Here is a 25,353-nt window from a genome sequence, read left to right as displayed (position 1 = left end):
CAGACTGACTGACAGCTGAGTCACAGCCATGAACTGAAGGCAAACAGACTCAAACAAACAGAGCCTCACTTCAGTCAGATCAATACGCAGCTAACAGCAGGTTCATGAGGCTGGCGTGCTAACTGGGTCACATAACTGTTTTTGAGATTTGAGGCTGGAACTGTTTGGCCCTGTGTGTTACCCCCCCCCCCCCCTGTGTGTTTGGACTTCAGGCCTGAGAATGTATTGTTCTGCAGATCACACACAGAGATCACACTGTGGTCTGTGACGGTCAGGATCTGAACCGGTTCAGCAACATCTGACCGAGAGAACACTATAGATAAGTGGACTGGGACACACACACACACACACACACACACACACACACACTTCAGCTATGGGAAAGATAAACACAATCTCTAAACACCCTGTACAGTAGAAGCTGCTGAGCACCTTCAGTCACACAGATACAATCATGTAAACACCTCGTGATGAACAGAACAAAAACTTTTCAGAGACAAAACATGCACTTAAGATTCTTAAATAATGGCCAAATGTTTTGTTTAGGTATTGGTTACAGCTGAATATTTTGTACAATAAGAACCAGCGGTGTCTGAAACATACGGTGCAAACTGAAGAAGAAGAGCCACCCAGGACAGGAAATCAGATCATGTCTTCAGCTGAATGGCTCCATCTAGTGCCCACATGTAGCATAGAACAGAAAACAGGTTCAATGCATATTTAGTATTTTGCCGAGCACATTTCATATCACACACCTCTTCTGTCTGTGTAAAGGCACATCTATAGTGCTGTTGTTGGTTGTTGTGTGTCCTTGGGCAAGACACTTCACCCGCACTGCCTCCAGTGCACTCACTGGTGTGGCGCACCTTGCTGGTCATTGTATGACACTGCTTGGCAGCAGCCTTAAAACTATTTCCCTCTGGTATTATTAAAGTATCTAAAATGAAAAAATAAAAAATAAAAAAATTGGATAAACACATAAAATGTAGAAAGCTTAGAAAGTTGTATTAAATACTTTGGTTTCAAAATAATAATAATAATAAACGTTGCTGTAGTTTCAGGGCTCATTTATTAATATGGCCTCATAATTTATATACAGACAGATAAATATTCTGGTCCATCTCAGGCTGCTCCTCAGAACTCTGCAGGCTCCCTGCTTATGTCACAAACAAACACTTTTTGTTTACTTCTCCTGCTGCTGCTCCTCCTCCTCCTTCTGTTTTCTTTCTTCCTGTCGTTCACGGCCAAACTCCACCACCAAGGGTTTCCCTAGCAACCGGTATCCGTGGACCAACAGCAAGGCCTTCTGGGCTGTTTCAGCATCTGCCAAAAGAAAAAAAAAAGCCGTCAGTGGTGTGTGATGTGAGAGGAAAGTCCGCTGAGCTGTGTGTTCTCTGTTAGAAGCAGAGTGTTATCAGTGTATGCAGCTCACTGACCTGGCAGAGTAATGAAGGCCTGACCCTTCATCCGTCCTGTCAGCAGGCGGTAAACCACAGACGGCCCGTTTTTCTGCTCAAATCTGGAGAACAGCGCCACCAACTGGGCCACTGATGCCTGTGCACTTAAGTTCTTCACACACAGAACCTGCAGAGAGAAGACGTAGTCACTGCATGTTCACAGACAAACCCTGTGTGGCTGTTTGATGGAGCTGCTGAAACCTTTGAGGGTTCTCCTGGCTGGTAGCTCCTGAACCTCGGGATGCTCCGGATCCCTTCATCAGGTTCCCTGTTCTTTAAGATTTCCTCATCTGAAACCATCTCAATCTCCCCTCTGACAGTCAGCGGTCCATCTAGCCTCGCCGTCCCCGCCGCCGCACCACGCAGGCTGCCGATTGGCTGGCTTAAACTGATGTGTTTTGGAGCAGCAGGCTGCGGCTGCTCATGTCCGCCCTGCTGCTGCTGCTGCTGCTCTGAGACGTCTGAGGTTAAAGAGCGATTGTTTTCAGCGTCTTTTATTTGGCCGTCGTCTCCCTGTGAGGTCTGTGACGGTTTGGATGCAGTTCTGTGTGATTCTCCCTCGGGGGCCTGAGGTGAGGCTCCTTTCTCTTCACTGAGAACTTCTCTGTACAGAAAGTCCATCGGGTCAGAGGATGACGCCCCCTGCTGGCCCTCCTGGTCATCTTCATCTGTGATGGAGGCAACATTAATGGCATCTTTCCACATAAAATTACAGATACTACAGGCATATTTTTCACCTTTTCAACAATCAGTCTCCACGTTACTTTTACAATGATTTAAAAAAAAAAAGTTAAAAAATAAAAGCCGAGCGCTACATAACAGAGAAGATGCATGACATCGAGAAGAAGCCTGCTTGTTAAGCCCATACCTCGATGGTAAAGTGCGCTGAGGAAGCCCAGGCGGTTGTTACCCTGGAACAGTGCTCGTTCGATCTCCATCTCCCGCCGTGACAGCGGGTGGCTCGCTGCGAAGCGCTGTGGGCGGGACAGGAGCTCGGCCCTGGCTTCAATTTTGTCCCTGATCACCTGCAGGCGCTGCTGCTTCGCATCTGGAGCTGCACACACACCGTGGGACTGGGAGAGCATACAGATAGGATTTATATATATGATGTCCACAAGCATTGTCCCTGTCTGCTGGGGGTAGTACCACCTTCTCTGATGCATCTCTGCTCCGCCACAGCTGGATTTCTGCATCAGTGAGGCCCATCTCCCGCAGGCTCGCCAGCTCCTTGTCTCCGTCCTGCAGGGCCTGGAACTGGGAGAGGCTTTTCACCCCAGCTGCCTGCGCTCCAAACGGCCGATAGAGTGCTGCCGGGGCGAAGCACTGCTTCTTGGCGACACATCTGTAAGACAGCAACACAACACGGGAACTCACATACGCAGTTTAATGCTCAAGTACTTTGTTATGATTGTGTGCCAGTTAAATCACAGAGTGTGTAGAATACAGTGAGAATACAAGGAAATTAGGTTTAGATGGAGACAGAAGACCATAACATGTCACAAAAAGGATGGATATGACCACTCTATTACACACGATACTGAGGATATTATTAGTTTTACACAAGGAAATATGGCTGAAACCAAACTGCTGACTGCTTTTGGTGTAGATAAAAAGACAATATGTTGTGACTCTGAATGATGAAACTGAACAATAAAGTGTCAACAGTTCCTTTAGACATAATGTGTGTATATTATCTGATAATAAATCGTCTGCAGGTTCCTGACCGGTCGATGTCGACACCAGTGTGGAGCTGCTGCAGTAGAAGGCTGTGCAGCTGCCGCTGGCCCTCTGTCTCTTGCTCCTCCAGCAGCGGACCATCCTCGCAGGCTCGCCGGCTCACTCTAACCAAATGTAAAAAACAGATGCACGCCGTTTTAAGGAATCAGCGAACAATCAGAAAAACTTACAACAGATTCAAATCATGTGTTATTTTGTAGACACTGGCAAAAAAACAAAAAAACAACGATCTGATCTAATAATGTTTGCAAAATCAAAATGATAACTGAGTTTAGCTAAAGAAATGTTTTCATGCATTACACAACAGTCAATACAGTTTCTGCTATGTGCACTAAAAGCCCACTAAATGCTTGAACGTTGCATTATGTGTTTATGTTATATTATGTATATGTATATACTGGTTTGCTGGTGTTGCAACCAGAACCACTGCTGCCTCGGAGAAGCACACACCTCCTTATCTGTCTTTTAAGGAGGAGGCTAACGTGTTTCTGTCGTATTTAACCTTTACAGCATTACCTTCGAGACAAAAGAAAAAATAGCTAGATGGTGTGGACGTTTGAATATATAATAAGACTGTTAAAGCCCAAAACACATAACTGCTAGTTTAGCTGCGTAACAAATAAGCTAGCTAGCTTAGACGGTGTTAGCTATCTCCATGACAACAGCAGTTCCTGAAGCTGTAATCGTTAAAAAGGGACACGTAACAGTTTTTAACATTTATTTTATCGAAACATCAGGCTTATACGTGTTTTAATGTTAAATGCGTTTAATTTAAATGGCTAAACTCTTTGTATTCGACGGTGAAAATTTTGTTTACCTCTTCATCCCTCCCGGTTTGCTTCCGCTTCCGGATTGGAATCATTGGAATCATGGGAAATGTAGTAGAATACAGACACGAACAAGAAAACCATATATATGAGCTTAATTTCATGTTTATAGCCGCACAAAAATAAATAATAATGAAAATAATAATATATTATAAGCACGTGTTGGATATTTTGGCTGAAATTTTGTTGTTTTATTTTGTGCAAAAATGAACTTGTAATGTAATTGTAATGAAGCCTATAATATCTTGAATAGTCTGATTTCCCCCCCCCCTGTTGTTTGTCTCCACATCAGTCCTTGCAATATGCAACAGGCATATTTTCTTGTTGTGAAATGTCTGAAAAGCATAAAGCCTTCACATGTGCCACACCCCTCTTTATTACAGAGGGTGTGGTTATAATAACCCTGTCTTTCATCAGAGCTACATGTACATGGCTGCCTCCATCTGAGCCTCGCATTAGTGATCAAATGCACTGCTGCTCCCACCCTCCCCACCCAGTTGAAGTGTCCTCAATTAGCCTGCCGACTGACGTCAGTAAGGTGACATGGGCGCTTCTCTTCACCATCTCTGAGCAATAAGCAGCCCGCTGCAGCAGCAGCAGCAGGCCATTAAGAGATGTGTGTGTGTGGGGGGGTGGTGTGGGGTGTATGGATGCGTGGGCTTTGCGTGCACCTTTGCATTTTTTAAGTGCTCGATCGTGCTCTGCGCTCCCCCTGCCTGCCTGCCTGCCTGCCTGCGCGCAGCCTGCAGCCGGTGTCGGGTCGCCGGCTCCGCTCCTCTGCAGGGCTGCGCAGCTCCTGACTGACAGAGAGATGAGGGGTGGGGACGCAGGGTGGGGTCACAAGCAGGGAGAGGCGGAGGAGGAAAAAGCAGAGAGAGAGAGCCCAGCCCTTGAATACACGGCAACAACACACCGACAGAGAGAGAGAGAGAGAGAGAGAGAGAGAGAGGGGGAGAGACACAGGGAGACTGGCTGTGTGTGTTTTTTGGGGGGAGCGCAGGGAGCCTTCGACGCTGCGGATATGAACTGAAAAGAAGAGGCAGGGATCGTGCTCTTATATCCCGACAAATTACTGTAAAGGTGGAAACCTAACCCACCCCTCCACTTGAAGCCCTCCTCTCCCTCCTGACAGTTCTTATTCAGATAGAGCTACACCCAAAAACCCCGGCCGACCCCCCTCCTGCTCCTGCTGCTCCACCCCTCCGCCGCTGCACCGCTCCGGCAACCGAGATGCACACGGAGAGCCGTAACAAGAAAGTAAGTGCACGTTCTGAACGGAACATCTACCTGTGTGTGGGGGCTGATCAGCCTGAACACAAGCAGAGTTGACATTGTCAGCTCAACATGTGCCAAATATGAATGTCAGTGAGTGTGTGTCAGTGGAAGAAGAAGAAGAGTTGTGTGTCATTGCACTGCAGGAACATCATCCTGTCATTTCAACACGGAAGCTTCTGTGTGTGTGTGTCTGTGTGTGTGTGTGTGAGGTTAGTTCAGGTTCAATTTTAAATGATCTCTGAGAGGCAGGAAGGAAACGGAAGGCAGCAACTGCAGCTCACAGGACACCATCTTAGCTTTTAAAGGGCCAGCAGCCCCTGCCCCCCCCCCACCCAACCCCACCCCCCTACCTCCAACACGGAACCCTGGGAAGCCGCCAGGTGCACCTCCGCCAGCCACACTGCTGCAGACACGCGCCTCCAAATGTTTATGTGTCGCTTACACCAGCAGGATGCACGGAGAGGGTTCAGCTCGTCCTCTGCTTCAGATCCGTTTGTTTGGAGTTCAGTGTCTGAACATGGACTGCAGAGAACCTCCCGTTCCACAGGGGGCGCTGTCCAGACAGTCCACAACGAATGGAGCCAAACAGATGCATAGAACATGAGGTTAGAACAATAGATATAGTTCAAATTTGTTTTATGCTAGTTTAAATATTAAAAAAATAGTTTAATTATTAGTAAATTAACCATCTGCCATTTTGATTTAACACATCTAACAAGCATCAGCAGAGCCTCCTCAGAGGTCTGAGGACTGTCATTGAGGTTGTTGCAATCTGCACTGATCAATTAGCATCCATTAGCAGAAGGTTAGCATTATTATGCTGTGACAGAATACTAAAATATAACTTAAATATTTATTTACACCTGCTTCCAGACACTGACTGCGGATCGGTTCGAAGATCCTCAAGTCTCATGTGGCTGGTCCAAAAATCCAAAAAGTGGCCACATTTCTCTTTGTAGTTTTCTTAGCGGTCAATGCTAGGTTAGCTTAGCTCCTGTGCTACTGGCTGTCTGGATGCTACTCACAAATTTTTGCCACTTCTGTTAATTGTTGCTGTCGCACAATGCAAACACACTTTGCTACATAAATAACGATGCATAATGCTAACGTACACTACTCCTCCTGATGCATTGTGGGATATATTGGGCTCAACACTGTTAGTGTAGTACCTATAACTGACCAAAGGGGGAGACAAATGTTTTGCAGTGTAGCTTTAAAAGTGTCAGATAAAGTGTGTGTCTGTCTGTCTGTGTGTGATCGTCAGGTCCAGACTGTGATACGTGAATGTATTTTAGGGAACTGATGGTTCATGTTTTAGGAGGATCCATTCTTCCTGTTCCTGTACCTTTGTTCCATATTGAAGCTGTTGCTGCACACACTGGAACACACAGCACACCCCTGACAGATCTGTGATCAGGCTCAGAGGGACTGAGACAGCAGGGGGAAGTGTAGTTACAAACATTCAGAGGCAGAGCTGCTGTGGGAGATGGAATCCACTCATTAGTGGTTCTTCTTCTGATGACCTGATGAGTTTTGGTCATTTTCCCTCTCTGGACTGTTAGAAAGTCTCCTCTCTCTCTCTCTCTCTCTCTCTCTCTCTCGGCCCTACCTCCTAGGTAAACACCAAGCTAACGAGGTAGCTGCTTGCTGAGCGTGTTTTGTAAAATCTCTGTGAATGGTCAAAGTACTTTGAACTCCTGGGGCGAACGTGAACATGTGACTGTTTCAACTCAATGAAGGGCTTTTAACTGAAAGAGGAAACTGATAGATCTGTGTGCAGCCTCATGACTGAAGACACAACTTCTTTTTTTAACAGAATTAAAAGAACCTCTTAAAAAAACACTTTATTATGCAACATACAGCCTTATTTTACTGTTTTATTTGTTCTTATGATACAGGTGGTTTTTATCTGTCTCTTGACCTGGAGGTTTACTAGTTTGGCTTTTCTGGAGAATTCACTGTGGGATGAGCGGTTTTTGTTGTTTTGTTTATTTCAAACGAAGCACAGATTACACGCAGCACTTCCTGTGTGACTGAGCGCCCCCCCCTCTCACTCTCTGCACCGCCTTACTTTCTGTTTTTACCTCTGACCCAGATAGCTGAGCCTTCTTCGGGAGGAAAAAATCAATTTCCTCCCATCATAGTTTAAGCTGTCAGTTATTGGAAGTGTATTTAACTGATAGCACTGAAGTGTGTGTACTGCATGATTTATATATATATGAGTGTGTGAGTGTGTGTGACCTGGATCAGCTGAGCTGGGTGACAGCAAAGGGCCCTTGAATTCAAAGTTTTCCTGTGTGTGTGTGTGTGTGTGTGCGCAATGATTAACCACACTGAGCGAAGTTTGATCAAACAGCCGACATAGAGGATTTAACTGCGACACCACAGACATGCAGAACACAAGTTTTACTTTTAGTGAGGATACTTTTCTTTCAGTCAAATCAATATTTCATGTGAGCCCTCGCTGCCTGTCAGAGCAGCTCTGGGTCTCTGGCAGGTAGATTGTTCCAAGCCTCTTCGGGAGCTTTAGGTCGTCTCTGTCACGTCACTTAATCCCAGACAGACTCTGTGAGGTTGGAATCAGGGCCTCTGGCTAGTCCCTGATGATGGTCTGGATAAGGTGTGTACTGTTCATGTTCCAACACACCTGACTGGGGTCAGGTCAACATGTTGACAGGACGGACCGGGGCCAGCCAGCGTGTCACTGCAGCCTACTGGTCAGGCTGACTGTCATCAGGTCATCAGCGTTCCCTGCAGTGATAATGAATGTTTTTGGCTCATTATCTACAAAAATATATCAATCCTTGTACACAATCTGAAAATAATCCATCCAAATACTAAAATACTTTCTATTAGGGATGTCCCGATCTTATCACATGATCGGAAATCAGGCCCGATCACATGGTTTTAGACTTGATCGGAATCGGACGCTACCTCCCGATCAGGACTTGGATATATGTATTAGGGCTGTTTCTGTGGATTAATCCAGCATAGTGCTGCACAGCATGGCTCTCTGGCTTGTGGTGTAGGGGTGTGATTGTTGGTTTGGGTTCAAGACTGGGACGAGGCGGCTGCTTTGTGAAAGTTACCATTTTGAACAGAAGTATTTAGAATCTGTGGCAACGTGTTTTGGGCAGATTGTGGAAGTATTACCCTGCAAAGGGGCAGTTGATACGGTTAGCGCTCAGCACACACACACACACACACACAGTTTTGCACATTTATGTTTATGCCCCGTGACAGCGTGAAGGCGCAGGACATCACAGCAACATAGCACAAATGAGTGCAATGAGTGACCTGCCATTTTAAAAGTATCGGATCAGGACTCGGTATCGGCAGATACTCAAAATCAAATGACTCTGACTCGGGGGCAAAAAAACCTGATCGGGACATCCCCAGTTTCTATCATTAATCGTCACATTTAACTTTTCTCTGTTGTTACATGGCTATCCAGTAATGGTTCGTGCCCACACGATGGATTTATGGGGTCCATCTTCTGCCTCAGTAAACTCTTGATTGTGATCAGAATGAGTGGCCGTCTTGCATGGATTCAGTATGTCACTGTGAAAATGGCGCCCCCCCCATGGTCAAAATAAATAAACATAGTGCATTGCGATATAAATTATGTACTTTATGAGAGCGAGCGCATGGTGGAAAATAATGGTTCATTAATAAACTGGGACACACTGGACGTCTGGAAACATTTCAACCAGTATCACCCTGGCACAGTCCACCCACTCGTGTATGATGCATCATTATCACCTTATGAGTGGGTGTGTTCATGTTTAGCAGGTTTTTTTGTTTCCAAAGAAAATTGTGCAACCTGGGCGAATTTCTGTCTTTTGAATCTTTGAAAGCAGCGATGTGCATCAAACCTGCAGTGATCCAATCTGCCTTTATGGCCCCACCGAGCCACGTGTGCACCGTGTTAATAAAGTTATTTGGATTGGAGGTTTCACTCCCTGTTCGTCCGGTACCCTGCGGTTTGCAGCGAGACGTTCAGTGCAGCGTTCTTTCCGTTCACAGTGGGGGGTGAATGTGACCCTGGTGTGTCTTTTAAGGAGGTCGGTAGTAGTTTAAGGGAAACTACAACCACAAAGGAGGACTTGGCATGTGTGTGTGTGGACGTCATAAATCAGTTTTTGTAATGATGTAGAGGTATCCAGGGGGTGCGTTTGTAATTTAAAGGCACCTGTGACCTGGAGATTAGGAGAGTCACACTCCACTGGCCGAGGCAGGGCGCTCTGATCGGCATCCTGTAAGTGTTTTCCAGGTGGCGAGGAGGTATCGGAGCTCACCGGCTCGCTGCACTTTTCCATTTTCCATTTTATGTGATGCTCAGAGTAATTTACAGCGTGCGCAGCGGCACAATAATCTTCCGTTCCTCCATCACCAGCAGGGACGGGTGACACATCGCGGACTCACAGAAGCACGTTTAAACCACAGCTGAGTGTATCAGCTGGTGAACCACGGTGGAGGGCTGGTTAGTTGGCCAGCTGGCCGTCTGAGCGTCAGTGTGTGTGTGTGTGTGTGTGACAGAAAAGATAAATGAGAGTGAGGTGCTGCATGAAGACACAATGTGAGGAATGGAGTTCGTACATTAGAGCCGTCACAGGGGTCATTGCTGGGGGGGCGTTTGGGTCATTCAGTCACTGAATCACCGAGAATTAATGGGGAGCAGGTAGTCCGCAGAGCAGGAGGGAAATAAATGTCAGACCTGTGCTTTTCATCAAAGTGCATTCCATTACAGAGACGCTGTTTGTCAGATTTTCTTAGGTCCTGGCACAAAATGGGGAAATCTGTGTAAATAATTGTGGTTAAAGGTCAAAATATTTCTTTGGAGACAGGTTAAACCTCATTTTTGAAGCATTTTTGAAAAGCTGCTGCATGGAGTTCAACAGTATGTTTCAATTTTGCACAATTTATATGTAAATATATCACAGAACGAGTCATTAAAGCCACCACACACTCCTGACGAAGGCTGGTTTACTTCTCATTAGAACATATTCCCCCCACACTGAAGGTGTTTTTCCACTGCTGGATCTGCTCAACTTAATTCAATCACAATTGTCCCTAGGCACTTTTCAGAAGCTCAGGACCTGACCACTGAGGCAGTAACAGTGACAGTGTTTTTTTCAGGAGGACCACTTGAGAGCAGAACCAGGCTCATATAGGGGTGGGAACCAATGGGCCATTTTAGGGTAGCCCTAGCTCAAGCTCATCTATGTTCCTACTTCTTGATCTTCACCCGTTTAAGGGCTGTTTTTGAAAGCGGAAGAAAAACTCCAGCGTGGCGACATGTGAGAGTTCAAATGCAAACACAAAGGCTGGAAGGGCTGTTCTTCCTGTGTTTCTGTGACCAGCCTCCTGCAGTGGAAAGAGGCCTTTTGGTTTTAACCAGTGGTAATGATGTTGCAACACATGGTTTAAAATTCAGGTCACATTTTGCAAACATCTTAAAGGATGGAGAACAAGTCTCTGACCACAATGTTACGTCAACAATAACAACCCATCTCTGGTGTAAAAAAGGAGGCGGGGCTTATGATCTGTATTTCTACCAGCCACCAGGGGGCGATCCCGATTTTTTTTGGCCATGTTTGGCTTTGGAAAGCTTCCTCATTGATGTGGTTGTGACCCTCAACACATCTGGGCTGAACTGCCAACATCACAGCTAGGCCTTAAATGTCTTAGAAGATGGGAGACACTGAAAATGTGTCCCGTTGATCTTGAATTATTCACTTCAGCTGTGTGTACATCCACCTCAGATCCGCATGCGCAGGGTTTGCTTCTTGCCCTGGATTCAGCCGAGTAACGCAGAAGTGGGGAGGTGAAGTTGGTGGTGTCACGGTGCCTCTTCTCTTTTTTTTTCTGTGTTTGCTGGGCGGCCTTGTTCAGGCTGGCCTGCCCCAGGGCTTTAGGTCTATTTATAGAGATGCAGCACTGTTTATATGGAGAAGGCAGAGCAGAGCAGAGCAGGCTGATTCTCCTGTCATGATCCCCAAATTCAAGCCTGGACACCATTATTAGGTTGAGTTTCTGGACTTGATTGAGTTTCTGGATTTGAAGGTTGTGTTTTGCAGAGGAGGAAGTGTTTTTTTTTAACCCTCCGCTCCACCTTGAAAAGGCTTCAGCCCTTCAGTAAACAAGAAGAAGAACCTCAGACATCCACACGTCTTCACTGAGATTTAGGTTAGAAGCCATTACTGTGTTTCCACTCAGGAGCTGCATCGTAGCAGCACAACAAGCCCGAGGGCTCCTGCATTGAATATGGCTTTGACCTGGTAAGAAAACAGGGCGGATCCTCTGTGATCCAGCCCCTGAGCAGAGACACGGCTCGGACACGCCGTTTGTCTGCTGGACCTGGGATCCAGTTCAAGTCGTGATGGACTGTTTGACTCCGTCACAAGATGCACAGACTGCAGCTCTGTCTATTACTGGCCTCCTCTTCCTCCTCCTCCTCCTCCTCCATTTCTTTCACTACTACAGTCTTCACATTTACACCATCTGGAGGTGACACCAGAATGAATTTCTGCCAACCCACTGACTGTAGAAGGGATGTAATTCAGAGGTTTTATTACAATCACCAAAGACAAGGTTTTATATATATATATTCAATGAACTGTGCAAAACAAGAACTTTGCACAAAAATAATCAGCAAACACTTGTTATTAAAATCCTGAAACTCAAACAGGCTTCCAGTCACATGACACAAGGCGTGGCGTGGTGGACGGTCCAAGACCCCGACCTGACCTTTGGTTTATTCTGTTTTCTGTTGAGTTTTCGGCTGTTTGTGTGCATCACACACTGTCTTCTCATATTCTGTCCGTCTTTAACTAGAAATATGAGAAAAGAAAGGAAAGAAGGTGGCGGTTGAGTTGGAAGAGAAAAAAAAAACTCCCTGCATGCCTGTTTGCACACACACACACACACACACAGCCAAACAAGCGGAGTTCCTTGGAACAGCTTGGCCCAACCCAGTAGCCATCTGTGTTGACTATACATTGAAGTGACAGTTTAACTGCGTCTGCCTTAATGTACTAATCTGTCATTTTTTTGTATGTTTTCATGATTCTGGCAACATTTCTGCATTTTCAGATTTCCTTCTGTTTGTTCCAACAAGCTGCAAACCTGACACACATCACTTCACAGGGGCTAGACACCAGACAGAGAGCGCTTCATGGTCGAATCTCTGCAGTGTTGAGCAGCTATGTTGCCTGTGTATTGGATTTCAGAGATAACTTCTGAGGTTAGAATGCTAACCAGTTAGCTGTGGACGTAGCTTTGCATAATACCACTAGACGGGATCAATGCAGTCAAGTCCAAAGTGTCGAACCTGAGAAGCTTTTACAGGCAGACACAGACGTCTGAGTGGGACTGGGCTGGGATTCTGTGTGCGCTCGTCTGTGTGATTCAGCTCACACTGTGTCCCTGCTTTTTTTCCTGATGGTCTAATAAAACTTAATAGGCTTTTGTTGAGTTTTGGAAGGTCTTGACGGTCTTCGGCTCCCTCCTACTCTCGGTGGGGTCAGGATTTCTCAGGCCTGGGTCACTGCTTCATCCCAGCATCAGCACATTGCTGTTAACTGGCTGCTTGGTTGGCCCTTCACAGAGTCACAGATCAGATTAAGTCTGCTGGCGGACCTGCTGTCTCACTGACTGCCCAGGGTTCTGTCATTTACTTATATATACAGTATGTTTTAAGAGTGCAGAGCAACTATTGACTGACAGTGTGTGAAAATGGGATTATACACAGAATTTCCAACAAATAAGAGCTGCATATTCAAGATGTCTTTGACCCACCGGTCACAGTATTTACCTGAGACCAACAGTGTAGTCACAGAGCTGAGGCCTACAGTGACCTTCTTTGTTATCATTGTTGGAGACTATAATCAGAAACAATGTTGAAAATGCTAAAAATCTCTAAAAAAAACAAGGGCTATATTTAGCTATGCTAACACTTCTAATAATTGATGTAGGGCAACAATTGTATAGCACCCTGTTTGCGTGTTAGCTAAGCTAAGTATAGCATTTATTTACCATCCAACTGCAGTTGGATTGAGAGTATGCTAGCAAGCTAAAGTTAGCATTTTCTGAAAACATTATGTGCATTAGGTTACTAGTATATGTGTAGAATAACGGTATGTAAAAAACACATGTAGCTGAACGTTAGCTGACAGGCTAACAGCTGTGTTAAGCGGTCAGGTTAACGGAGCACAGCGAGGCTGCTGAGTCTCTGGGTAGTAAACAATGCACGCTCTAAGGCCCCGTTCACACTGGAGAAAGTCATTCCAGCTAGAGTAGGATTGAGCCCAGACAGCCTTTAAGCTGGATGCGTTCAGACCTATTTTCAAATCTGGCTAGCACACAGTTGTGTCCGCACTCAATCCGGCTTCATCCAGCGTGTTTGCTGTCCTCCAAACCACTAGGTGGCGCCTCGTAATATACAGAGTCTGTTCGGGCCATGGTAGGACCGCGTGTGTGCATGCGTCGTGCGGTTTTTTGTCCCGTGTAGCGTGAACTGGAAGTAGCATGTCGCTAGCCAGATTCGTTAGCCACATTTGCGTTCACACCTGAGCCACATTTGAGCCAATCCGGCTAGATCCACCCACGAGAGGTGGATTGAAATCAAACTGGATACTGCCAGATTCGAGGTGTTCACACTCAGAAAAAACACATCTGGATAGGCCCGAATCCCGCTTTAGCCAGATGAACGGGGTATAATAGTAGGAACAGAGTTTATCTGAAGGTCACAAAGGGTCGTGTCAGCTCATGTCAGCTTTTTTGTATTTTTGGCTTTTGTGTGTAAGCTAGTTTTAGTTTAAGTCGTTCCTTTTGCCCTGGAAGCTGAACCTCACACCCACTGGTGGACATGCTTGTAGACAGGCAGTGATAATCACTCAGAGCAGGAATGAGTTTGAAGCGTGGACGATTGAAAGTCCTGAAAGTAGCCACGCTGATGTTTCTGCCAGCGTACACTTCCACAGAACTCTGACAGATTATTGTGTGTATAACCACATGGACACACCCACACACACACACACACACCCTGAGTCCGGAGATCGTATCAGCTGATATGTAGTTTTCCATCATTCTGTGGAACTGGGATAATGTGTAGACATGCTTTGTTTTTTATTTTTAACCAAACAAATGAAGAAAATGAATCACTGTGAGTGTGTGTCTGCGTGTGTGTGTGTGTAGGGGGTATTAGCATTGTAGCACTTCCAGTTTCTGCATCCTGACGTCAATGTTGAATGAAAGGCAGTTGCTAACAAGTGGCTAAATGGAGCTAGCTTAGCATTTTGTGTCAACGTTCAGGTTAGCTTGCAGTGTTTGTTGATCTGTCATACAATCCACAGCCACTAGAGGGCGTTTATAGCTTCTCACAAACACAAACAGGTGCCAATTAAAGGCATTTTCGTTTCTTTATTTTCAGTCGAGCGACGCCATATCGGTGCCTGTTGCATCCAGGAAACATTCAGGCACAGGCTTCAGTTCATGATGAGAAAAAAAAAGCTTGAAAAAAGGAAGCAGGATGTTTACGTAAGACGCCATTACATCTCCGATTTACAGGTCTTTTTATCAGCTCGGGTACTGGATGTTCAGAGGAGAGGAAGTGCTCATTATTGGAGGGTTGAATGTAGCTGAATGTGTGCTTCTAGTGGGTACGTGTGACTGTGAATTATGTGAATGAGCGTGTGCAGTGTGAGGGTGGAGAGGGGTGGGGACTGTGGAGTGTGTGTGTGTGTGTGTGTGTGTGTGCGTTTGTACACGCACATTCTTCTCAGTGGACACTTGTGTGTTTGCTGCATGCCGCTGTGCATGCCTGTGTTGACACGCTTATGTGTGTGTGTGTGCGAGGATATTGGCTGTGTCACCTCAGATTAGGCCTGGATGTGATGGTGGTGATGGTGGTGGTGGAGACTGACCCCCTACCAACCAACCACGGCACAGTCATTAACTGGGGGAAAAAGAATCTCGTCTCTATGGCAACCACGGCCGCGCTGCCAAGGCGGCCACAATGAAAAGAAAAGGGGGGGGGGGGGGGGGTGAGTTGGTGTGAGAGGGGAAAGAGTGAAGGAGGAGGAGGAGGAGGAAGATGGTGGTGGAGAAGTGGAGGGTGTGTCTGAAATGGTGTTTGGTGAGGTGGAGGTTATAGCAGTGATGATGAAGAAGAGTGATAATTAGACGTGTGCCGAAGAACACACGGACACACACAGAGTGTTCATGTTTTAATGGAAGCGTAGGCGAAAAAAAAAAAAGAGCAGGAAGCGGGGTTAAAGGTGAAAAATGTCAGCTGATCCTCACATGACCACAGCATGCCTGTGTTCACACTGTTCTACACACACATACCCCAGTTTTTCTCTGTCACTGACAGTTGATGTAAACCACATACCACAGCTTTCTTTATAAAAAGGCTGTATCCTTGTATGTATTTGTGCATTGGGTCGCAGATGTAGCACAGTTTGTTAAGTGATAGATAGAAGTCATTAGAAATGGAACGGATGTCAGGGTTTGTTCATGGAGCGGACACAAATGCAGGACAAAGAGCGGTTGAGACCTGACCGAGTCTGTCTTAGCGTAGAAAAAAGTGAGTCCAAAACAAGGCGTGATACCAAAAGTCACAAAGGTCTTGGCACAAGACCGAGTGAAGGGAAGACACACAATATATATATACAGAGGGAGAGAGGACGGGACACATTAGGGCGGAGCAGGTGATCACTGGAGGAGGGAGGAGGAGGAGGAGGGAGCACACAAGGAAGGGGAAGACGAGACACCTGAAACGAGAGGAGGGTCAGTGATTTCAAAATAAAACAGGAAACAAGTGGAAATAATGCAAGAACTAAAGCAAAACTACAAAATAAAAGCCCTGGCTCAGACAAGAATCCTGACAACAGAAGGGTTAAAATCTGCAGTTCCCTTCATGGCCTCTGGGGGAGCTGCCTCCATAACATTTTTGTATGGACTATGTATTCATTTTGCTAAAAAATTCCACCACTGCTGTATTTTTGTCTGGTGAACATGTGTGGATCTCTTTAACGGTCAGAAACATCACAGGTTTGTAGTTCACCCTCACGCAGCACGAACTACAAACATGAGTTGTGTGGTGTCGTACACCACCTCTGCCCTGTCATTGTGTTTTTGTTGGAACGTGTGTGAGAGCCGTGTTCCTGTAGAAGATAATCGATTACATTAAAGCATCAGGATTGATTGATCCTAATTCAGGTCGAGTCCTGATGCTTGAAGTCCGATTTGTACCCCGTTCACACTGGGGAAAAGAATCTGGCTAAAGCGGGATTCGGGCGGTCTAGATCCACCCACGAGAGGTGGATCTAGATCTCTAGTGGAAAGTACGACGCATGCGCACACGCGGTCCTACCGCAGCCTGAACGGACTCTGTATATTACGAGGCACCACCTAGTGGTTTGGAGGACAGCAAACATGCTGGATGAAGCCGGATTGAGTGCGGACACAAGTGTGTGCTAGCCAGATTTGAAAATAGGTCTGAACGCATCCAGGATTGAGCCCAGCTAGCTGTCTGGGCTCAATCCTACTCTAGCTGGAATGACTTTCTCCAGTGTGAACGGGGCCTTGTTGGAGGAGTGATGCTCGTTGTCGGGCTGTTTGACAGACAGGAGGTGTGTGTGAGTGTGTTTGAGGTCGGTGGTTCCGGCCTGTGAGTGCTTTGAATTCAGTTCGAGCTTTAGAGAAGTGCTCTGACCGCAACACTGTGGTTTCAGTGTGTGTGTGTGTGTGTGTGTGGATAAGAGGGTGTGTACTGGTGGCCGGCTTTGCGTCAACAGGGTGTGGTGTGATAACAGCCACAGAGCCTCTCTCTCTCTCTCTCTCTCTCTCTCTCTCTCTCTGCCAGCCAGATGGAGACACACCCAGTTCTCCTCTGCACTCATATACACAGTGTGTGTGTGTTTGTTTGTGTTACTGACCAGCCTTTCACAAAAAAAGACAGTTTGATGCCCCAAACATTGCAAACACGCGCTGTAACGCTTCAGGTGTGAGGTAACTGAACTGCAGTGATGGATCATGTTTGGCCGGACGCCAGTTCGCAGCATCTGTTGGCCATAAAGGAGCCAATCAGAGTCAACATGAGTCAACTATCTAACTAATGTGAGCCTGAACAGCAAGAGCACAAACAAAGGGAGGCAGTTACTAGCAGCTGAGACTAGAGGGACAAACCACGAACACATGCTCATAATAATAATGATAGGTATGAAGGGAGAAGCACAAACTCTGGAGGGTTACAGCTCCTTTTTTTGCCCTCATTGGTCTCGCTGCTCATTTTTAGTTTGGACCAGCAGCAGGCGGCTGCTTTCAGAGCAAAGCTTTGATAAACTCGCCATACTGTACCTGCCCAGTGTCAACCAGCGGGCAGAGCAAAGCAGCAGCTGAAACCCCTCAAACACCCGACAGCTCAACGGGCAGATCTTTCTCTCAAGAGACCAAAACAAAGTTTAAAACATGAGTGAATTCATCAGGTGAAAACACACACACATAGACGGCTCCTAAGGAATGCTAATGTTGCTCTGTGTCTGCTGTATGTGCAGCTGAAGCAGAACCTCAACAACAACCTCAGAACCGTGATACAAACCATGGATTTTGTCAACCACCCTTAGACCCCGCTCACACTGGCAATATCAATCCAGCTAGAGCGGGATTCGGGCCGTACCTGCATATACCCGAATAGTTTTTTCTGAGTCTGAACAATGCAAATCTGGATATATCCAGATTGATTTCAGTCCACCTCTCAGAGGTGGATCTAGCCGAACTGGCTTACATCTGGCTCAGGTCTGAACTCGAAATGCGACTAGAAAATAGTGCTAGCGACGTGTTACTTCGTACTTCGAACTACGACATCTTTGCCCCGAGTTTATTTTCCACAGGGCTACAAGGGAATAAACTGCTTTTTGAACCGGAAAAACAAAAGAACGAGCAACATGGGACAAAAAAAACACATGACGCATGCGCACACGTGGTCCTACCGCGACCTGAACGGACTCTTTATATTACGAGAGTCTGGGCTGGGCCACCTGGATTGACTTTCTCCAGTGTGAACGGAGCCTTAAGCTGGATCCATACTCCGCGAGACAAAGACATTTTCCCCCCCTGCAGACGTTACGCCCACAAAATGACGTCATTTTTTGTCTCTGACCGCCCGCTGATCCGCACTCCTGTGCACAGGGTCCGGGCCGAACTTTGTCTTTCAAGGCTGTGCGGCAACCATGCTGTGATTGGTCGGAATTTATTGTGGGCGTGATTAAAGTGGAGAAGCGCAAGAGCCTCTCCAGGTATATAGGTAGGTGTATAAACAGCACTGATTCATCAGATTTAGATAAGACCATACTGGTTTTGCATGATGAGCAATAAAAGAAAGAAAGAAAGGCAAGTCAGGGTGATTTGTCACCAATAACTCCAGACAGCCATTCACACATACCAGATGGTGACTGTTATTACCATTCTATATACTCCTACATACCCGGGCATAATAGGCTCGTTAATAATGTCTGTATATCTTTGCTATTGTTACTTTTAATGTCGCATCTTCACAGCTCATCACCGGACAGTTTGAAGTATCGCAGGCACATTGGAACACAGTAGATGTGCAAATGTGGTCATAAAGGCACAAACACTGAATCTTTGCTATTGTTGCTTTTAATGTCGCATTTTCACAACTCATCGCCGGACATCTCACGCTGTTGCAGGCACCCTCTCTGTATAATGCCCTCTTGCCATGGCACAAGTCCTTGTGGTGTGTTAAAAAACTCAGTAAAGTCTTTCCTTATAGTTTAGTGGGCGGGCCGTATGAGGAGTTCTGCACACACGCGTCTCGCGGAGTATGGTACCTCAGTGCGGAAAAGACCTTTTTTTTTTATCTCTTACCACCCGTGGAGCGCGTTCTCCGCTCTTTGTCTCGCGGAGTATGGATCCAGCTTTAGTGTTAGTAGAACAAAGATGGCTTGTAGATTTTACCCAGCTATGGGAGGGGCTTATCCCCTTATGACAACACAAGGGGCTGCATAACTCAGTGCCTCATTTTTGATTAAAGAAAGAATGATGCTCTCAGATCTTGTGGGTCTCTCAACACAATAAGGCTGCAAAACAATCACAATGAACGTTGTTACTTATTTTTTAATCTAGAATGACTGGATGGATTAAGATTATAATTTCTTAGTGAATTGTGTGAAGCAAGGATTTGTGATGAATTTGCATTGGCCAGAGCCGGCATGTTTTAACAGGGATGAGTCAGACCGCAGAGGCAGCGGAGCGTCACAGCGGGGATGCTGGAAGGACTTTTAAGTGCAGATCTGCAGAGTTTTTATGAAGACTTCAGAGGAACAGTTTACACAGGCAGATACGGTCACTGCCACAGGGCCACTGTGGCATCCTGACTCTAACCGATTCAACATGGAAACAGACCAGCAAACTTTTCTATTTGCATGTCCACAGTTCATTTGTCTCACCGTGTGAGGAAGGAAATGTAGAACATAAAACTTATTTACATGTGATGTCTGTCTGTCCAAAATAAGACTGCCGGTGTCAGTTTACAGTAAGTACAGAAGAGAGAACATCTGATATCTTAAGGCAGTAAACAAGTCCGTTTTATTGACTGTCAAAGAATCAATTTTGTCACTTATTTAACCCGAGAACTTGGTTCAAAGTGCAGAAAGAGTCAGAACAAGGACTGACGTCTGCGTGTGGAGGTCAGAGACGAGCAGTCAGAGGTCACAGGGTCAAACAGCGGCTACTGTTCCACAACATAGCAAAACAAAGATGTGGATGTTTCTGCGAGTGTGCGATTATATGTAATGTTTTCGATCTTTCTTATTACTTTCTCTGCTGGAACAGCCAGTGTTTTTTTAAAAATGGCCTCTTTTGACCCCGTTGGTGCTTTTAGCACTTTGCCGTGCTTCTCCTCTGTATCAGTATTAGAACAACAGGTGGTCTGTTTTCATTGGCTGCTCGAGTGGTTTTCTCACATCTCCTCTATTTAGATGGTGTAAGTGTGTTTTGATTAGATATGGAAAATAATTCCAAATATCACAAAGTCGCGTCTGAAATTCTAACTCCTTTGCTAATTTTTCCTCCATTTTTTTGTGAAGATAGAGTCAGTCCTTTAGATAATCTGTGTGTTTTCTATTGAAGGTGTGATCATATTTTCATGATTCTGGGTGGATTATTATAATCTGGACCGGGTGATTTATCATAAAGAAAAACATCTGGAAGGATGTGCCAGGAAAGGACAGACACTTTCAAAGGAATTGTCACAACAAATTAGCATGTTAGCATGTTTTATGTGAGGAAATGTGCGCATTAGCAAAATGTGAAAGAGGATACGAGTGATCGGTCTCATCTTGGCACACATCAAACAGACAATGTCGCCTCACAGGATGCAAATTAGCTTGTACCACTTGTGGTGCGATTACTGGAACCACACAAGATTTGTTTAAGCTTTATTTATAACAGGAGTTCCACAGGGTCCTATGCTTAGCCCGATACTTTTACCCACACATGCTTCCCTTAATGCTGCATAAAGTTTTGTTTCTATGCAGATGACATCCGACTTTAAAGTAAGATAAGAAGATAAAGGAATTTCAACTCTTCAGGAAGTTCTGCTCATTTAGCAAATAATCACATTTACATGCTGAGTGGGATTAAAATCATAGGTATATTCATTTGTTTATGTATTAGGAAAGGAAACACTTAAATACAGCGATACCTGATGTTTCAGCACACACTGTTAATGTCAGATTAATATCACGTTGCCTCATTGAGCATCAGAGCAGCTGGAACTTTCTGCAGCACGGCTCCAGTTGCAGGACCCCCCCATCCCCCCTTCCCCCCCTGAGGAGGAGCCTGGCCCTTTAAGAGGCCTCGCCTCTGCTCAGGGAGGGGTGGAGGGAGCGAAGCTGTCAGGGAGTGGCTGGTGGACTGAGATAAGTTTGTCCTCTCTGGCACAATGTGAAGCAGAGAAGTAGACATATAGTTTGTGTGTGTTTACTGAATCAGCATAGGGATGAGGTCATGTCTCATCAGCTGATCATCTCCTCTGAAAATATATTCATGATTTCTGTGAATGAATCAGAGATTAATTCATCTAATGAAAGTGAGGGACGGAGTGTAGGAGGAGGCACGTGGAGCAGAACCAGTGCTTTTAGTTACAGATTATATCCATATTGATCCATATTGTCCAGATGTCCTGAAACATCAATATAGATTCTCATATATAGAAAAAAACACACAAATAAAATGTGTTTCTTTGTTCATAAATGTTGTCATTGGTGAACAGATGTCGGCCTGCACGGCCTGTTTAGCACCAAACCAGCCTCCACCCAACCCCACACCTCCTCTGTCATTTATGAGTCACATACAAGCTATTGCTGTATTAACCAAAGCGAGCTATGTGAATGTTTACCGTCTACGACTTGTTCCAGGTCAGCAAAAGACCCCCCCCCCTCTCATCGCCATCACTTATTAACCAAGCCCCACCCTTCATCACACAGAGGTCAGGAGAAGGTAGAATAATGAGAGGAGGGAGGGGGAGGCCAAACGTTTTTGACACACACACACACAGAAATGCAGTTTTCCTTCATGTTCTTTTCTAAGTGGGAGTCCTTATGCTTCTCAGGGCAAAGGACATACAGGGAGGGCTGTGTGTGTGTGTGTGTGTGTGTGTGTGTGTGTGTGTGTGTGTGTGTGGATAGATACTCCAGTTACAGGGGTGTTGTGCAATGTTTGGACCCTTGACTGGAAACCAATGGGAACTGACCTCCCTGCCCTCCCTCTGCCAGCTCCTCTTCTTCTTCTTCTCTCTTCTCACAACTTGTTTTTAAAGATTAATTAATCCAAACAATACACACACTGTAAAAATCCTTGTTGTGATTTACAAAACAGCTAGCTTGGAGGGCATTGAGTAGGACTTGAACAGTGCATACTTTTATCTCATTGATTTCAATGTTTCATTTGATTAGTTGAATGGATTTTGAAACTATAAATTCAGCAGTTACTATTGCATGAAATGACAGCGGGGGATAGGCTCCAGCCTCCCTGTACAGGACAAACATGGGTTAAAAAGATGTTTTGAGTATTCTTACACTAACTCTAACGCTAATACTCCTGGAAGTCCACAAGCTTCTATGCTAGGTCCAGTAGATGCTTTTCATGGCAGTCACAGGAGAGACTTAATTAAACCCACAAAATCAAATTACAGACAAATCTGCTGCAGGTGACAACACTTGTGTTAGCTTTGGTGGCGGACAGGCTGAACAAACTGAGCTTCAAACTGCAGGATTTGAGTCTTGAGTTGTTTGTAATGTCACTACAGAGCTGGCAGAGTGAGAGTGAAGACAGAGGAGCTGAGGCAGTTCTACTGCTGGAGCTTCATTAGTGGATGGGTCTCAGGTGTGCAGGCAGATAGGCAGCAGGAGTGAGGAACAGAGCGCCCCACACACACACACACACACACACACAGCGGACCAGTTGTGGAATATTGCCACAAGGTTTTCAGAAACAACTAAATAAGGCAGAGAAAGCTCTTTATCTTCCTGTCATTGGTCGTCATGTGACTCGAGCAGCACCTCGTCTCTGTCTGGAAGGAGCTCTGTGATCCTACAGAGGCTCCCACTGTAACAGAAAACACGGTCTGACTGCCTCTCCATGCAGTTCAGCGACTAATTACTGTTTCATATGTGAGTTCTGTCGATGGCGTGTTGGGAGGGTGTTGTTGTGAACTCAGATTGAACCCAGTGTTGTGTGAGTAAGTGGCCATTATGGAATAAAAAAGACGTTCTGCCTGTCTTCTCAGGGAAATTGTTGTTATGCTGACGTCATAAGACGGCGAGGCCCGAAAAACTGAGGCTGAATGTGGACACGAAGCCAGCTTATTTGCGTCTTTCCCTCTCTGTGTGCATGTGTGTGTATCTTTGATAACCTTTTTTGGAACTGCTCAGGGAATCTGCTGCATGTCCGCTCATGGGTGTGGGCATAACATGACATGAACTGTGTGTGCGTGTGTGTGTGGACCATGTGAGGGCATGAACGAGTGAGTGCGGCTTGGGCGATCCCCCGCCCCCCCCGCCCATAACACACACAGAAACACACACAGACACACACACAGACACACACACATATGTAGGAGTACACACACACACACACAGGGCCGAGGGGGGTTTGGAGAGAGGCAGCAGTGACATAGAAGAGAGCGCTGACCCAGATAGTCTCTCTGTCCCACCCTCTCTCGTTCTCTCACGCACACTGTAAAAAATAAGCTAAGCAAGTCTTTTTTTATTTTACAGTGAACCTCACTGCACTTGTGTGAAAGTAGGGCCAGAAGCCGAATGTCATTGATTTCTGATCGAACTGAATTCAATCATTGCTGTCCTTTTCCTTGCCAGTGGGAGGCACTTCCACTATTATTGCAAACATCAAGTTTGCTATTTCAACATTAGCAATCATGAAATGCTACGGTTAGTTCAAAAAGGGAACTGAAGCCACATTTCTGCTCTTTAACCACCTCTAAAGGAGCCGAGTGTGCCGGGAAACTGGCATTTATGTAAATATGTTCAATAAAATGTTGTTTGTTTGTGGGCTAAATTGTGAAACTCTGATTTTATTGGTCTATCTGCGTAGAAATCACAGTGATAGATCATCATTCAGCGCTTTTTGGGATAAAAATCACTGCAACAAGAACACATAAAAAACATTTGACCTCTATCAGACAGATTCATTTATTTTACATGTTAATTATGTAGAGAAGAATTTAAAGAAGGATAGCTTTGAAAAATGTGTGATTATAGATGCTTGTATTTCTTAAGAATACCACAGCCTCTCTCCATTGTGTTTCAGCGTTGCTACACACAGAGTACAGGTGTTTGCTGCTGACCTTTACTTTTCTCAGTGCGTTCTCATACAGTAAGGTTTTTTCCAAATCGCTCTTCATGCAGCATCTCTCCTGTCAGGGCTCCATCATTTCTGTTTTATTACTTTTGTCGTCACGTTTCAGTGACCCACATCCATAAAATCAACATCAGGACGTGTTTCCTGCGAACGATGTAAGGGTATCCTTCATCGGGTGTGATGTACGGATGGACTTTGAATTCCGAGGACACGGAAAATGAATGAACATGACTCATCTGAGCAGTAACAGACTGCTCGTTCTGAGCGGGTGTGAATGTGTGTGGGATCGTACGAGGACGAGTTCACACCCAGTCAGCCTGAACAGGGTGGAAATAGATTTTAGGAGTAAAAAAAATGCAGAGATGGGCTTGTGTTGAAGAAAAATCAGTGATTCTACAATCTAAACAAGTCCGCTTGTACCTTATATCCATTAAAAACAGGCAGCAGCACTCAACAGTGTTAGCTAGCAAGTGGCTAGATTTTGTGACACTGTTTTGGGCTGAGAAATGAAGCCCATGTGGAAGCTGCAATTATTCAGGTGTCCACTAGAGGGCTGGTTCAAAAGTTAATCTCCCATGAGACTTCTATGTTAAATGTCTATGTTAAACTGGCTCATTGCGGTCGAAGCATAAAGTTTTGTATAATAATTCTTTGCCTGTAATTGGAGTTTAGGCAGACTAGGACCCAGCAAACATGGCAACAGTGATGACAAGGCCTGTAGTGTCTTCCCTTGCAAAAACAGCACTGCATCTTAGCGAGCAGCTAACGGCCATTGTTGTTATTTCTTGACCCTGTGTTGGACGTGGTAACAGTTAAATCCATGCTGGATTCTGTGCGTGGATCGGATCGGTTTAAATCTTGGAAAGTCTGGCTGCAGGTTTTCCTGCCTGCTCACTGTGACAGAGTCTGTTTTTCAGTCCTCCCCGTCTCTCTCTCTCTCTCTCTCTCTCTCTGTCTCTACCCCCACCCCAACTTCCTGTGGTAGGATCAGAGGCTGACAGGGTCACACCCACCCCACCCTTTTTATTCCAGGAACTCCACAGTGGGACCCCTCCTCTGAGCCACACACACACTGATTGTCACTGCTTATTTGAACACACACAACATGCGCATACACACTCACACTATCACTACTCGTTAGTGCTGCTCTT

At 45.6% G+C, this 25,353-nt stretch overlaps 2 protein-coding genes across 4 annotated transcripts in view; one reads left to right on the top strand and one right to left on the bottom strand.

Moving 5' to 3' along the window:
- Positions 1-881: 881 nt before the first annotated feature.
- Positions 882-4,046, bottom strand: rbm41 (RNA binding motif protein 41). 2 transcript variants are annotated; one of them, XM_028421479.1, is made up of 8 exons: positions 4,012-4,046; positions 3,182-3,298; positions 2,607-2,799; positions 2,326-2,530; positions 1,659-2,125; positions 1,437-1,584; positions 1,188-1,323; positions 882-937 (listed from the first exon to the last, which is right to left on the bottom strand). In XM_028421479.1, exons 1-8 carry the CDS (start codon positions 4,017-4,019, stop codon positions 910-912), a joined length of 1,302 nt encoding a protein of 433 aa, XP_028277280.1. In that variant the 5' UTR covers positions 4,020-4,046; the 3' UTR covers positions 882-909. The 2 variants fall into 2 exon arrangements, with proteins under 2 accessions (XP_028277280.1, XP_028277281.1); XM_028421480.1 differs by lacking the exon at positions 882-937 and having other exon boundaries at positions 1,051-1,323.
- Positions 4,047-4,892: 846 nt separating this feature from the next.
- klf8 (Kruppel like factor 8) overlaps positions 4,893-25,353 on the top strand; it is a 44,168-nt gene continuing 23,707 nt past the window's right edge. The window contains exon 1 of one of the 2 annotated variants that reach the window (XM_028421037.1): positions 4,893-5,278. In XM_028421037.1, the coding sequence (XP_028276838.1) occupies positions 5,252-5,278 (27 nt within the window). In that variant the 5' untranslated portion in view covers positions 4,893-5,251. The remainder of the gene's footprint in view (positions 5,279-25,353) is intronic. The other variant, XM_028421036.1, reaches the window with a different exon arrangement.

Source organism: Parambassis ranga, chromosome 14, assembly GCF_900634625.1.
Source record: "Parambassis ranga chromosome 14, fParRan2.1, whole genome shotgun sequence".
In the NCBI taxonomy this organism is placed as follows: Eukaryota; Metazoa; Chordata; class Actinopteri; family Ambassidae; genus Parambassis; species Parambassis ranga.
This window is presented reverse-complemented; position numbering and strand designations above follow the sequence as displayed.